Raw genomic sequence first — 14,671 nt, 5'->3', positions numbered from 1 at the left:
TATTCTCCCATGCACAAGACTCCAAATCACTTTTATAGCTAAGTCCATTCAGATAAGGGTTGGGCCCAGGGTTATGCCATCTGTCACCTCTACCACCTGCAAAGATTCCTCAAACAGGGAGGACTTTCTCCACAGTCAGAAATTCCTGCTCTGCATTTGACTCTGCCTCAGCTTTTACTCAGGAAGTCCAACAAGGTCTGCGATAGAAGATCAGAGGGTTTGAAGAGCTTTTTCTCTAGCTATTCTAGAGAAGACTTTCTTGAGAAGAAACTTCTTCTCAGTGAGGGTGACGGAACACTGGAACAGGCTGCCCAGGGAGGTTGTGGAGTCTCCTTCCCTGGAGACATTCAAAACCCGCCTGGACGCATTCCTGTGTAACATTATCTAGGTGTTCCTGCTCCGGCAGGGGGATTGGACTAGATGATCTTTCGAGGTCCCTTCCAATCTCTAACATACTGTGATACTGTGATACTGTGATTCCTCACTGATACCTATTTAGCAGCGCTCCCACACATGAGACTCGACTCCTTCCTTGGTTATATGTATTAGTGCTTCACCATCCCAACTGCTGAATGTTTCTCCTCACTGTCTGAATTGAGATTTTCCTTTCCAGACCTTTCTCAGCTAGCTGCTGCTCCAGTCTCATCATCAGGCAGAGCACCTGTCTGTACCAGGCTATGCACTTTGCAGCGCATTCTGCCCTAAGCATGCCTTTTTTGTGATGATTTTCTGTATTATCAGCTTGCTCAGGTTTTGTTTCTAGAACCTGCAGGGTCTCAGTACATTGTTCCTTTGTTCATGCAAATCATGGTGTCTTGAGGATCTGATTGCTATTAAATACCATAGTTGCTGACCAAGCAAATCATCCATTAGGCAGTTTGCAAATCAAAGGTTCAGTATATGCTTTCTAATTCTCTGGCTGTCAAGTATACATGACATCAGCCAACAGATTCTAAAATTATTAGAGACAGAAACTCATGCATTAGCTAATAAAACCTTCAGGCTTTTTGGAAACAGCTAAAAGTAAAAAATTATCACTAAAATGTGATCACAGAGCTTTGTCAAATTTACAGTAAAGAATCTGCCTACTATTCCCAGGACCTGAAATGAATTGAAGATGCATTCCAGAGTTGAGATGATCTAACTGAATTTCCCAAGCTAAATTTCTGTGAAGGCTCTCTTCATTTCCCATAAGGCATAAAATGCTTGGTGGACTCAGGAGCTTGTAGGCTCCTATAAAATGTCTTTTTTGTCATTAATTCCTTTTGCTTTAAGAAGGTCAGCTATCTCCTTCTCTTCCCTTTCATTCCAGTGGTTCCATCTTTGGGAAAAGTCACCCCCTTCCCCTCTCAGTGGATAAGCCAAAACTAAAGGTCATAGACAATGACAACTCATATTAAATAACTTTCACTGTACAGCTGCAAGCCAAACTATCCCCTTATTAGCTGCCTTGAGGCCATAATACTACAAAGCCTGGGGTGAGTATTAGGGACCAAGAACTGGCTCACAGTTAGCTCTTACGTCTCTACCTTGCTGACCATCAGACCTGAGGAAAGGAAACCCTTTCCCAAGTGGAACAGCTTGAGTGGAGCAAACACAAAAGAATCTGCCAGCATTTCCCTCCCTGCAGGCAGCTTTTCCATAGGTTTTCCTGCTCCTGCTGGTTCAGTGTTTGTGCTGAGTCAGGATGACAGGGCCCCGCACAATAAATTGGTGATATGAAACGTTCAGAGACAGATCCTCTTCAACAGGATATCTAAATGACCTTATACTAAAAAGTGGTTTAATGTAAACAGAAAAGGATGCTGACTCCACAATTCTGCAAAAGCTCAGTTTCTCATTTACCTGCATAAAAAGCCCTTGAAGGTGTGGAATGCAATTCTAGATGCAGTGGCACAAAGCCAATGACTCCAGGATTTACCATTAGATACTTAAGCAACTCAGTGTCAAAGAATAAAATTACCTCCATCCAGCATTAGCTGGAAGCAACCAGCTAATTATATATAGTTTATATATATGTGTGTGTGTGTGTAATATAGTTTATAACTCTCCTTTTCTCTATATTGTTGCTATTTCATCTTCAAAGCTCAGCTATTCCTTTTCCCCTTCTACCTTACATGTGTCTGGAACAATCCTTTTCTTTTAACACTGAGGCTTGGTTTAATTTATCACACATCACCACAGGGGAATCAACATTTCATCCTTCCCCAGGCAGAAATGTGCTGATCAGCTAAATCATTAATGTGAAGCAAAACGGTCCTTAACCATACGTACAGTGTCCATGGGAGGTGTGAGAAACAGCCTGGACTGCAGATGCATGTTGTCTTTGTGATGCTATTCCTAAACAGCACTGTGCTGAGAGAGGAAGAGTTGTATTTCTCCTAGCTCTCCATAGAGGGACGAATAGAGCTTTGGGTGGCAGAAAGTGACCTGTGCTGTGGAAAACTGTTATAACTTACCCTGTTCTCTCCATTTCTGTCAAGAATAGGTAAATGACAATGGATTAGCAACATTTGTCACAATAGCACAATCTGCAAGAGCTGAGGATCTTATCTCAGTTTACTGGTAAGTGACCTGGTCTTGTCCAGCAGATCTTGCTGCTGTAATTCCTCAGAAAATTCAGCTTGTTTTTTTTTTAAACATTTTAAAATTAAAAATAATAATTAAAAAAAAATTGCATTTTTAAAATTGCATTTAAAAAAAAAGTGATCAACCACATTTATCTGAGCAAGGGATCTGCTTGAGCTGAGAGACTGATGGGCGTTCATAATGAAAACTGGAACCCCATCTGTGCAAATAAAGGTGTTGGCTGCAAGGAAGGCAAGTGGTTTCTCAGCTTGTTGCATCAGCTTCACTGCTCTACTAGCCCTTGCATAGCTGCTCTTCAAACATGGTTGCTGCACTGTAAAAGCCATAAGCCCTGCAAGGAAGGCAAGTGGTTTCTCAGCTTGTTGCATCAGCTTCACTGCTCTACTAGCCCTTGCATAGCTGCTCTTCAAACATGGTTGCTGCACTGTAAAAGCCATAAGCCCACTCCGTGTCTAACTGAGCACATGAGTTCTCCACAAATATGCATCAAATTTCCAGGTGAAATTAAACCAAATGCTGTATGCTCAAAATGACTGATGGGAAAAATAATAGACAAGTGGTTTGCAAAGGTGATAAATACTCAGTCTGGCTTACAGTCCATTAAACCCCTTTCCCACTTCTGTGCAGAGGCAGAGGTGTCAAAAGAATTACAGCATTAAATTTAGAGCTGGCAGGTGCAAGTCTCAGCACAATTCACTCCATATGGAATCATACATATGTTGCTATTTTTAGCAAAAGAGAGATTGTGGCTTTGCATCCATGTCTTGAAAAGAAACCCAAATCCAGAACATTTCCAAATTTAGCCCTGTGGTAAGAAAGGAATCAAATAGGGGCAAACATGAAAAGACTATACAGGTATTGTCTGTATCACCTTGGAATCTAAATCCTGTGGGTTGGCAGTCATAAATGAACCATCTTGTTCTGACCTCAATGCACATTTTATACATTTACTTATTGTGGAGCTATGCAGCAGGATTAGTGCCCTAACTCCAAGTAGGGAGGCCTGCATAAATAGTATTACTGAAAGTCTTATGCAGTTGACATAGCACCAAGCCTAGAGAGATCATATTGAGTGGATGCAGTCAAGATATCAAATAGATTTTTCCACAATGTTTTCTAGACAAATTAGACTTGCACAAAGCATAAACCACGGCTTATCTGCATATTGGCTCTGGCTTTTCTTTGGATGCATACAACCTCACCTCTCCCCTACAGTAGTTCCTGTGTGATACATGCAGGTAATGCGGCTGCAGCAGGGAAGGCTTAGGTAGAACAGAGAGGTCTTGGAGGATGAAGCTGTACTGTGAAAAGAATGCCCTAGTTCTGGGAAGAAAAAGAGATGAGAATAGCCCAGCACACTGGCTGCAGCTCACCTGAAGGAGCCCACCACTCCCTTCAAAAGCACTAAGGGGTTTGCCAGTGCTGCAACATTCCTGCCCAAGGGAAGGAAATTAGCTTAACATACCTTGCTGACTCCAGACAACAGGCTGGGAAGCCTCAGATGACAGGAGAACAAAAGACAGATTTGAAGGTCTGGGGCTGGGGGGGGGGGGGGGGGGCAGCAAAACCAAACCCAAACAAACATTAAAAAAAAAAAAGCAGTTTTTCACTTTACAAGGACATTAAAGATTCCAACCTCCACCCCTTAAATGTAGGTGTAGGGAATGGAGGAATGGACACAAATTTATCTTTGCTCCTGGAAATAAATTACCGCTGTGCCTTAGAAGAAATACAACCTTGTCCTAAGATTGTGAGGACCTATTTAACTTTGAACCTGGTAAACATGAGCACATTTCCTCTGTGCTCCTGGCAAAACCACACTGCCTCCATCTTCTTGCAGGTATCTTGCTCCCTACAGAACATCAAACAATTAATATCAGGTAACCATGCTGCAGCCTTGGGGCTGGAACCCACAGAAAATCCCCATAGGGCTTGGACAGGTATGAGTTTCTCCAACCAAGGCCCATCCTACCACCCTCAGTGAGGGGACAGACCACAGCATCAGGCACCTCCATGGTAGCCAAGTAGTCAGTCTGCAGATCAAAATCAACAGCATCCATGGCTAGATATATCTGTGGCAGAGCTGGAGACCAACACCCCTAAACATAACTCAAGAAAGGATTGATGGCCTATGGGCAGAGGGGTGGGTAGAGGCCCCAGGTGAGGCTGGTCATGGCCATTAAGGTGGGAACAACAAAAGTAACCTCCCAGGAAGACTTAGCAAAGCCACTCTGCCCCCTTGATCTGCACTGATAAAGAGTGTCTGGTAGGATCGGGTAAGTAAATGTGTTGACATATGCAAAGATATCAGATTGATAAAAAGAAAGGTAATTTTATGTTTAAAAATCTTTCTTTGTAAATGTTCTACTCTCACCAGATTTCACTTTCACATGGTAAACCAGTTACTCAGGCATATGCTTTTTTAGTTCTCCCTTATGTTTGCTATTTTTTGCCACAGTGGTCTGGAATAAAGTCACAGCCTGAGCTGCATCCAAAGATGACCATTCAGGCAGAAATAATAAGGGAAAAAATACTCGTTATAGATCTGACCTCTCATGTACTTGGGAAACTAATAGCAATCAATGTCTTCAGCTACACACGATTTACTACAACATGATATGTCTGGCCCAAGAGGTGAGTAAAACTGATCCCTGGCAATGGCTATTATTCTTCACATGCCACTTTAAGTGATACTATCAGATTCCCCATGCATAAGGCCTCTGTGATTTCATACTGAATTACATTTAAACTTGCAGAACTGGGAATTGCTGCAAGCCTAACTTTAAACAGCCACAAAGTGCAGCACTTTCAGCAGAATGCAAAGAAAAATGAGAATTCTCAAAAGAAGATGGGGAAGAGATGCACATGTGGTCTTCTTTTGTGGAGCCATAGTGTTATGAGATGCGTGTGTGTACATAGCAGCTGCTTCCTCATCTGAAAACATCTGTTAACTTCCAAGATACTTTCAAAACCATTCATTGTTGACCTTGACAGTGGTTGGAGGGATTCATCTTACCTGATTTTGGTGGACCTCTGAAGTCAGAAAAGATCTTTGCAACAAATCGATGGAGGTCAGTGTATGATTGTGATCAAATGCTGGCCCCCACTGTGGGATGAGTTGTTGCTGCAACTTACTATTTGATTAGATGCAACCATTCTTTGATTAGGTGCCCTTTGACATTACACCAGACCCAAAAGATTCTTCTCATACATTAATGTTGATAACGCTGCTACCTCACTATACAAAGGAATATGCTGGGGGGGTTAATAGCTTTTGTTTCACTCTTGACTGTTCAGTGGGAGAAGCAGTGGCTGCATTTGTGTAACATCTCCCAAACCAACTCCCTCTGGCAGTGACTGCTATCAAATGGTAGAATGTTACACACAAAACTCATCACACACAGTTCTGAGAGGAAGGGATCTTGCCCAGCCCTCATCTTTGTGGAAACAAGGCTGGCTGGACACATTATGAAACCTATGCTTGGCTTTACACTATTTATACATTTTTTCCAATCAAAGACATCAGCTTTCACTGATAAGTTAAATAACTCTTTCATTACTTTTTACTCAATCTCCTATGTGTTAAGCAACTCTTGCTTCCTATGTTAGTTAGTCCACACGGTCAATCTCTACTTTTCTTTAATTGGGGTGTGGGGTTGGTTCCTGAGTCAGTGGTCAATGAATCGCTGCTTGTGATCTCCCTCTGACAGAATAACCTTTTCCCCAGTTAGTACTTCATCATAGAATCACGGAATGGTTTGGGTTGAAAAGGACCTTAAGGTCATCTAGTTCTAAACCGCTTGCCATAGGCAAGGACACCTTCCACTAGACCAGGTTGCCCCAAGCCCTGTCCAACGTGGCCTTGAACACTTCCAGGGATGGGGCAGCCACAGCTTCTCTGGGCAACCTGTGCCAGTGTCTCACCACCCTCACAGGAAAGAATGTCTTCCTTATATCTAATCTAAATCTCCCTTCTTTGATCTTAAAGCCATTCCCCCTTGTCCTGTCACAATGCCCTTACAAAAAGCCTCTCTCCAGATTTCTTGTCGGCAGCTTTAGGCACTGGAAGCTGCCCTAAGGTCTTCCAGAGCCTTCTCCAGGCTGAACAACCCCAACTCTCTCAACCTGTCTTAACAGGAGACGTGCTTCAGCCCTCTGATCTACCTTTGTGACCCTTCTCTGGACTTGCTCTAACAACTCCACATCCTTCTTATGCTAGAGGCCCCCAGAGCTGAATGCAGGATTCCAGGTGGGGTCTCAGAAGACTTAATTTGGCACATCTCATTTCTTTTCGTATACATCCGATTAGCTACCCAAATTATCTTTAATGATTTGTTAATAGTTAAGCTACTAGCAATGCTTTTGTTAAGTGTTTGAGATCAAAGTGATTCTAAAAACCACCCCAATAGAAACACTAGATATTAACTGTTAACTTTAGGGAGCAAGAAACCCACAGTCTAGGCACGGTGGCTCACAAAAACCTTTTGCCACGCAGGGAGAGAAGAGCCACAGACCCACGTCTTTGCTCTGCTCCGGCCGGTGGGGGAGCCCCACGGGGCGCTCCCGGCCCGCGCCGCTGTCCGCGCCCGTGGTGCTGAACGGCGCCGCGCGGTCTCGTCCGAGTCCCTCGTGCTCCCTCCGGGAAGAACGGCGGGATTACGGCTGCAGTAATTGGGGCCGGATTAACTCCCTGGAAACCGGCTGCAATCGCAGCAGCTGCAAATATCCCCACAATGTGGGATATGGAGCCGGGGGGGGGGGGGCGCATCCACCGCCCAGATGCTGCGTCGCTATTGGGGGAGGGAAAAAACAAATATATATCATCCGCTGCTTTTGGGAAGGGCTGGGCCGGCGGGGATCAAGCAGCCCCTCCTCTTCCTCTCCCTCGCAGCCTCGCTCTCCTGTTCCCGCCAGCCGCCTTCCGCGGAGGTGGCGACAGGGGCGCAGATCTCGCACTCACCCCGCCGGTGACAAGCGATGGGCGACATTCCCGGCCTCGTGAAAATCAGCGTCTCCCTCAAAATCCAGCCCAACGACGGCGCGGTGTATTTCAAGGTGGACGGGCAGCGCTTCGGCCAGAACCGCACCATCAAGCTGCTGACCGGAGCCAAGTACAAGATCGAGGTGGTCCTGCGGCCCGGCACCGTCCAGGCCACGTAAGTCCGTGCTCGGGGCGGCTCCCCCGGCCCTCCCTTCCCCCCTGCTTTATTTTTAGAGGTTTAATGTTTTTTCCTGGCATGCTGACAGCGCGGGGTTTCCGTCATTTCTCCCTCCCTGCCTTTTTGCTTTGGTGGCCCTGTTCCTCAGCCCCTGGCCAGCTGTTCCTAGTGCTCTGGCTCAGGAGAGAGGCCATGTTTGGGAGTCGCTTCCTCCCCTCTCCCTTTACACCTTCTCCCCAGAGCTCTTTCAAGTCCAGCTCCTTTTCTTCCTCCTTCCCCACGGTTTGCCCTGGAGACAGAGGAAAGAGGCCCCTCTGGCCTTGCATGTCAGGATACACCATGCCTAAGCCTTTGCTGCAGCATGGCAAAGCAGAGACTGGGACCAGGGAGGATTCAGATGGGGAGCCAGCTCCAAGTGGAGGGGCAGCCCTGAAGAAGGGATTTGACTAACCTCTCCCCAGCTACTCGAGATCAGATCCCTCCTGCCTTTCCTTTTGACATCTTCCCTGGAGGACTGCAAAGCCCTGACATTTTTCAGGAGCCCCAGTGAGTCAGCAGCACCTGCCTGCAGGCCTGCTAAAATCCCTGAGGCATCCCCCAGCACAGAGCCTGCCAGGCTGCAAGCCCACATGCTGGCTCCAAGCTGCCAAGGAAAGGAGGTGCAGAGCTGCTGAAAGGCTGGATCCCGTCTCTTTGCAGGACAATGGGCATCGGCGGTGTTAATGTCCCACTGGAGGAGAAATCAAGGGATGCACAGGTGGTCACTTACACAGGGATCTACGACACAGAAGGGGTGCCCCATACCAAGAGTGGGGAGAGACAGCCCATCCAGGTCAACATGCAGGTATGTGGTTCCTCAAACATGGCATGGGAAGACAAGGGACAGGAGCAGGGGGTTGTATCCCAGAGAGAGGTGTGGAGGTGAAATATTCCAGGACAAAGTCTGATCACAGCTGCTGCCTCCTGTTTCCTTTGTGTCAGTAAGACTGCTGATCAGAGTAGAGCTAAAAAACACAAGCCCTGCTTCCCAAGGGGAAGCCAAGAGAGGCTAGGAAACAGTAGGGGAATTTCTAGAGACCTGCAAAGCCCTTTCAGGTGCTGCAGCAGGAAGAAATGTGAGCTGAACCTCTCGCCTCTTCTGCAGGACACTACAGACATCAGGCAGCTCCCACCAAGATCCCTGGCTAGGAATCCAATCCCAAGCCCTTGGCATACAGGGGCCTCCCTTTTGCCTGCCAGCACCACCAAGTGTTTTGAAGCAGAGCATGCCCTAAGCACAAGAGGTGACTAGTACCTTCCACCTGTCATCTGCAGGATGCCTGAGGACCCACCAGAGGCTGAAAGCATGTGTGAAAACAAACCCAGGGCTGTCTTCTCCCTTTCCCCATATCTTTCCATTATCACATTATCTCTGCATCCACAAACAAGTTCTTATTCAAGTGGCTCCTCACCCCAACCTTAAAGAGAAGCTCCGAGGGCCAGAACTGGTATATGCCATGGCCTCAAAGTGAGATGACAAAAGCTCCAGCCTGTAAGGCGGCAGAGTTGACAGAAGACAGGAACAGCAGCAGGCAGATTTCCATAGCACTCTTTGGCTGGTATGCTCGGGGTGCAGAGGGAGGTCTGTCTTTGGTTTGCTTGTTTGGGTTTTTTCCCCCTTTCCTGATTACAGTTTTGAGGGGTTCTTGCTGTTTATTCTTTGCCTACTGTACCAAAAAGGGGAAATGGGGCAATAAGCTATCTTCATCCAAAGCTCTCTTAAAGGTCTGTTCCAACTCTCATAAATTAGGACCTTGCCAAGCCCACCAGATTTCAGCTTTTTCTCACATTTGGTCACAGCATGCAAGATCTCATCTCGATCTTTTATCTTCGCTATTCTTATCTGCAGCCATCACTTAGCATGGCAGTCCCCCTCTGAATAAGAACTGTAGTGTCTCTATTTGGTGTTTCTAGTAATTACAGCACACCTAACTTAATTGTGGAGACCCACATCACATTAGCAGTTACTGCTTCAGAATCTTAGGTTAATAAGACTACCCTGAAGTATCTGTCCAGGTTAATCACTTTTGCATACAGTCACCTCCTCTTAACATCCAGGAAAACCTAACACCCAGTATGACTCGTCAACCAGTGGAACAGGGCTGCTGGATGGCACTGATGAGTACTACAGTTAAATTTCTTTATACCAGGAGGTGAAAGGGCAGCGCTCCCTAAAACCCAGCTGCTTTGACTAAGGCATCCTTATTGTGATAGCCACACTTAGCTTTAAGTGAAACATTCATATGAACCCTAAAAATCTGGATGTTTAACTTTTCTTACAGAGAAAACCAAGTCAAATCAAATAAAGCAATTCCAAGAAATGCAAGGAGGGTCTGATTTACAGATACAAGCTCTGAGGTGTTTTGTTGCAGCATCAGAATGCGAAGCCACATTACTTGCCCAAACAGTTGCTTTTACAAATCAAATCCTGGGATATTAACCATGATGCTAATAGGATTTTCAAGCATTAAGCAGGTCCTCAACCTTTTTTAGGATCTGATCTTCATAGATAGGTTTTTCAGTACTTACTCAGGATCTCCACAGTTGTTACTTTTATGTATAAATATAGGCATCTCAACTGGGATTTACATGTTTAACTCATCATTTAGCTGCTCAGCTAGACAGAGCTGTAACAGATTAAGGCAACCAGCCTCAAGATACCCAGTCTGAAAGCTGCTTCTAATACCTAGTTCCTGATTCTTCAAAACTGGGCTTATTACAAATGGCTTTAAAATTTCCTGCTTCTTTCAACTATGAGGAACTTCTGCCTCCACTTCCTTTTCTAGAACTGGCAGGATCCTGATAATACATCCTAGGGAGATAAGGACACTATTTAAGGCATAAAATCTGAACTCACATTAGAAACAGATTGTGAGGTCAATCCTGCAGTTAAGCACTGGTTTGATACTCCTGAAAGACACAATGTCCATAAAGGTCCATAAAAAAATTGTTTTCCAACTGCTTTAAAACTTCAAACAAATAATTTGTGTGCCTTCTTCAGCTGGCTAGTAGACATCTGGCCTGCTACAGCCATAGTCTGTACATGTAAAACAACAATCCTGCTTCTGAATTCCAGAATCTGAGGATATATTTCTATTACATGAATGCTCAGTTACGCTCACTATGGAGAAACTGCTAAACTCTCTAGTAAATGATGTAAACTTATTTAGAAACCTCTCATTTTGTTCTCAACCAGACTAGTCTCAGATTGAATTAAGAAGCTAAACCTCTATTCACAGTAATAAATAGTCATCAAATCATCCTAGCATGCAAATTCAGAGGCAATGATTAACTGTTCACACCTATACTACTGGATGAGAGGGAATAGCAGACAGGGAAGTGAGCCTGACCTACAAGTAGGGCCATGCCTCCTCTCTGAGGAGGCCCATATACAGGCCCAGTGAAGGAGCCAGGATTTAGCTGCAGGAGTCATGGGAATTCAGGGGAACTCTGAGGATGCAGAATGTTCATGATGCCACAGAGCTGCTGCATCTGCTAAGCACTGGGTTTGGGGGGAGGCACAGGGTAGTAGAAAATCCCTGCAGTTAATTTGTTCCTTCTCCAGGAAATCCACAGCAAACTACTTGGGGTAGCTCAGCAAAACTGGGTCATTGGAGGAATAGAGAATTTGTTTCCCTCCTCTGTCTTGTTGAAATTCAGATCCTTCATACATTAACAAAATGAAATGCTCTTCTTGTATCATACCACCTTCTACAAATGCTACTAGAAATGCCTTTCATTCCTCAGTTTCCACACTGAGGGTGGCTGATGCTCCTCTCTGACAATTTCTCTTTCTGGATTGTGCACAGTAATATCCAATGTGCTTAACTTTTACTCTTGCATTATGAGTGCATCAGGATTACTATCAAACAAAACCACCAACCCCAAACCTTAATTAAGGTTTTAGTTGCTGGGAGAGATAAAATAGGCTGTCTTTTGACAAAGATATCTGATTCTCTCTTTGTCAAATGAAGGCACAGAAATATTTCAGATATTCCTTTAAGATAACACTTGGAACTGGAGCCAAATAAAAACTTTCCCCTAACAGCACACAGCAATTCTTGCCGTTGTCAAGGCTAAATTTAACTTACCACAGTGGGCTGGGGAAGGTTTAAAGCAATGTCCATTACACAGCAGCAGCTTACAAACCACATCTTGAATTAAAAAAAAATAAACTACATGTCCTTCTGAGAAAACTGGATAGAGAAGACTGCTTGTAACTCAGGGAAGAGTCACTGTGTAAAAGGGCTTTCATACAGACTTTTCAAGTGGGATTGTAATAGGCAGATGATTGAAGGTCAGCTCCCAGGCACATGATGGGAATGGAAAACAGTCAAGTGAAGGAGCTGTCATTAAAGTGAGTGATGGAAATATTTAAAAGGAAAAAATGTTGAAGAACAGTGCTGTTCAGTATCACTGAATCCACATCTAGTATCTAACAACATAACACAATCAAGCCATGCTACTGGGACCAACTGCAATACATACAGGCTTCACACCCACACTTCAGATTCTCTGCAACGTGTCGAGGCACAGAAACTCAAATTCTGCAGCAGCATTATAACTGAAATCATAATCTATCCTTGAAACCCTCACAAGGTTTTCCTGATGATGTAAAGGTGTCCAGCAGTGGCTTAAAATAAAAAGGGGAGATTTCTGTTCTACAAAATTTACTAGAGCCATAGTATCATTCACTCCAAAGTTACAAATACAATAAGACAAATTACAGACAATGTCTCACTACTCCTTCACTGTACTTGACACTTATCTGCTAAACACGCTGATTATCTCCTTCCTAGCTTCTGTTACTCATACCTCAGTTTGAAAAGTGCACTATCACAGTACAGCTAGCAATTACAGAAATGCACAAATAACTTCTTTTGCTTGTTTCATGTAAAATGTGGAACAGAATCCAGGGAAGGAGTAAGTGGTCTAATAGCAGCATGTCTCAGTCAAGACACTGCTAACACAAGGCTACAAAATACAGGGGCATTAAAGATTTTAGATTAAGCAAAAGAAGGAGCAGCCTCTAGGTATGGTATAAAGGTGAAGTGATGGCCTACATCACTACAGATTGCTGCTACATGGTCTACAGTATGTACAAGCCACTTGAAGATCATTGGGCCAACTACTGCTGAGTCACCCTAAGGATTACGGCTTTGATTCTTGCTGTTAGTAACATTTATCCATGTGGGATCTAGAACATATTCACTGACTTGCCTTTCCAGATGCAAGTGCAAGCAGATAGCAGCTGGAGAATCTGACCCTTCATGGTTTATGTATGCCTCACCATAAAAGACTTTATGACTGCTAGAGCAGGCTTTACAGAACTTTGATTTATTGAGTTGAGGAACAATAACCCTTACATCAGCTGTTTTATGGTCCACAGTTTCCTTAAGAGAGAGAAACCAACAAAATAATCAGCTCACTAACACTGATATTCCCTCTTCCTTGCAGTTTAACGACATTGGTGTTTTTGAAACAGTCTGGCAAGTCAAATTCTACAACTACCACAAGCGGGATCATTGCCAATGGGGTAACAGTTTTGGCTGTATTGAGTACGAATGCAAACCAAATGAAACACGCAGTCTTATGTGGATCAATAAAGAGACCTTCCGCTGAAGAGTCTAGCAGTGGCTTAAAATAAAAAGGGGAGAATTCAGATTCACACTGAAGAGATGTGAAACCAGTACTGCTGGACAATCTCCCTAAAGAGGAATCTACCTTTTTAAACCAGCAAGAAGCCTTAACAAAGGCATACTGTAACATTGCTTTGTTCCATGAGGTTCCAACAACTATGTTGTATATACAGGTGGTGTCACTAAAATCTTTGCCTATTACTGTATATTAAGTTTACCATGGCATCTGCAACATTCTTTACCTGTCATCCTGAGAATACTGAAAGTTCATGGTAAAGAATATTTGATAGCTGGGTAGAAAGTCATACCATCATAATAGCGTCATAAGTATCTGGATTATTCCCACTAAATGGTTCCACTAGACATAACTCTTGCAAAGTGTTTAGCTTTATTGCTTAGAAATTGGATGCAACATCACCTGGGTGATTTCTGTATTTGCATTTGTGTTTGCTCCTAAATCGGTGTGCTTCTTCAAGCATTTTGTTGTACATGTCATCCCAGTGGACAGCAAAACGTGCAAACTGTGGATATTTGTAGGTTTAGCTAAATGGCAGCTATTGCACTGTTGATATTGTGCTTTCATACCAGGGAATTTGCAAACTCATTCTCCCTTTTGGTAAGTGCTGTTAAGATATTTTGTGAAGTTTCCTAATTTACCAAATCTCTCAAGATAGGATTCTTTGTTAAAGTTTTGCAGTCTCTGAAATAGTTCTAGGAAACTGTATAAAATATGCTAACCTGAATGAGGGAAAAGCAATAAACCAGCTATGGTATCAGACACCTAACAACATGGCTAGTTTCTATCTTAAGATCATACAGTATATTCCTGAAAGATACAGCAACCATACTATATTTAGTTCTTAAATTAAGAGTTCTGGTAGTAATCTTCATTTTTGTTTTAAACACACATTGCTCAAAACAGTTAAATCCTACAGATCAACCTTTTCAAGCCTGGCCACTGTATTGTACCCAAAATCAACAGGATTTCTGACCAACAAACATGTTTATACATGCATTGCACTCTTTCAAATAAAGGTAAGCATGTAAGCATTTGCATGGTTATGACTAAAGGTGCTACATAAACACTAGATCAGTGTTTAATACATACAACAAAAAACAAACATATCTTTTATTTCAGTAAATAAAAGCAGGGGAACAAGTACACTCTCCCATCCCCAACTTGGGCTGAAGCTGTCAGTTCTTGTATATCTGTGATTCCCTTTGTGAATAATTTGTAAATTGTGT

General features: G+C 43.7%; 1 protein-coding gene across 1 annotated transcript; it reads left to right on the top strand.

The window, feature by feature from the left end:
• Nucleotides 1-7,463: 7,463 nt before the first annotated feature.
• On the top strand, nucleotides 7,464-14,204 carry CNRIP1 (cannabinoid receptor interacting protein 1). Its single transcript, XM_061461506.1, has 3 exons — nucleotides 7,464-7,745; nucleotides 8,448-8,592; nucleotides 13,245-14,204. Exons 1-3 carry the CDS (start codon nucleotides 7,567-7,569, stop codon nucleotides 13,407-13,409), a joined length of 489 nt encoding a protein of 162 aa, XP_061317490.1. The 5' UTR covers nucleotides 7,464-7,566; the 3' UTR covers nucleotides 13,410-14,204.
• The last annotated feature ends 467 nt before the right edge of the window (nucleotides 14,205-14,671 follow it).

The sequence above is a fragment of the Pezoporus flaviventris genome, unplaced genomic scaffold, assembly GCF_033815535.1.
Source record: "Pezoporus flaviventris isolate CSIRO_AGI_PZ_B2104156 unplaced genomic scaffold, CSIRO_AGI_Pfla_v1 ptg000031l, whole genome shotgun sequence".
NCBI lineage: Eukaryota > Metazoa > Chordata > Aves > Psittaciformes > Psittacidae > Pezoporus > Pezoporus flaviventris.
The sequence above is the reverse complement of the archived record's forward strand: the minus strand, read 5'-3'. Positions and strand labels throughout refer to the sequence as shown.

Coding starts and splice junctions, on each gene's coding strand:
- CNRIP1 (XM_061461506.1), top strand. CDS start 7,567: ATGGGCGACATTCCCGGCCTCGTGAAAATCAGCGTCTCCCTCAAAATC. Junction 7,746..8,447: donor CCCGGCACCGTCCAGGCCAC/GTAAGTCCGTGC, acceptor GTCTCTTTGCAG/GACAATGGGCATCGGCGGTG. Junction 8,593..13,244: donor CCATCCAGGTCAACATGCAG/GTATGTGGTTCC, acceptor TCTTCCTTGCAG/TTTAACGACATTGGTGTTTT.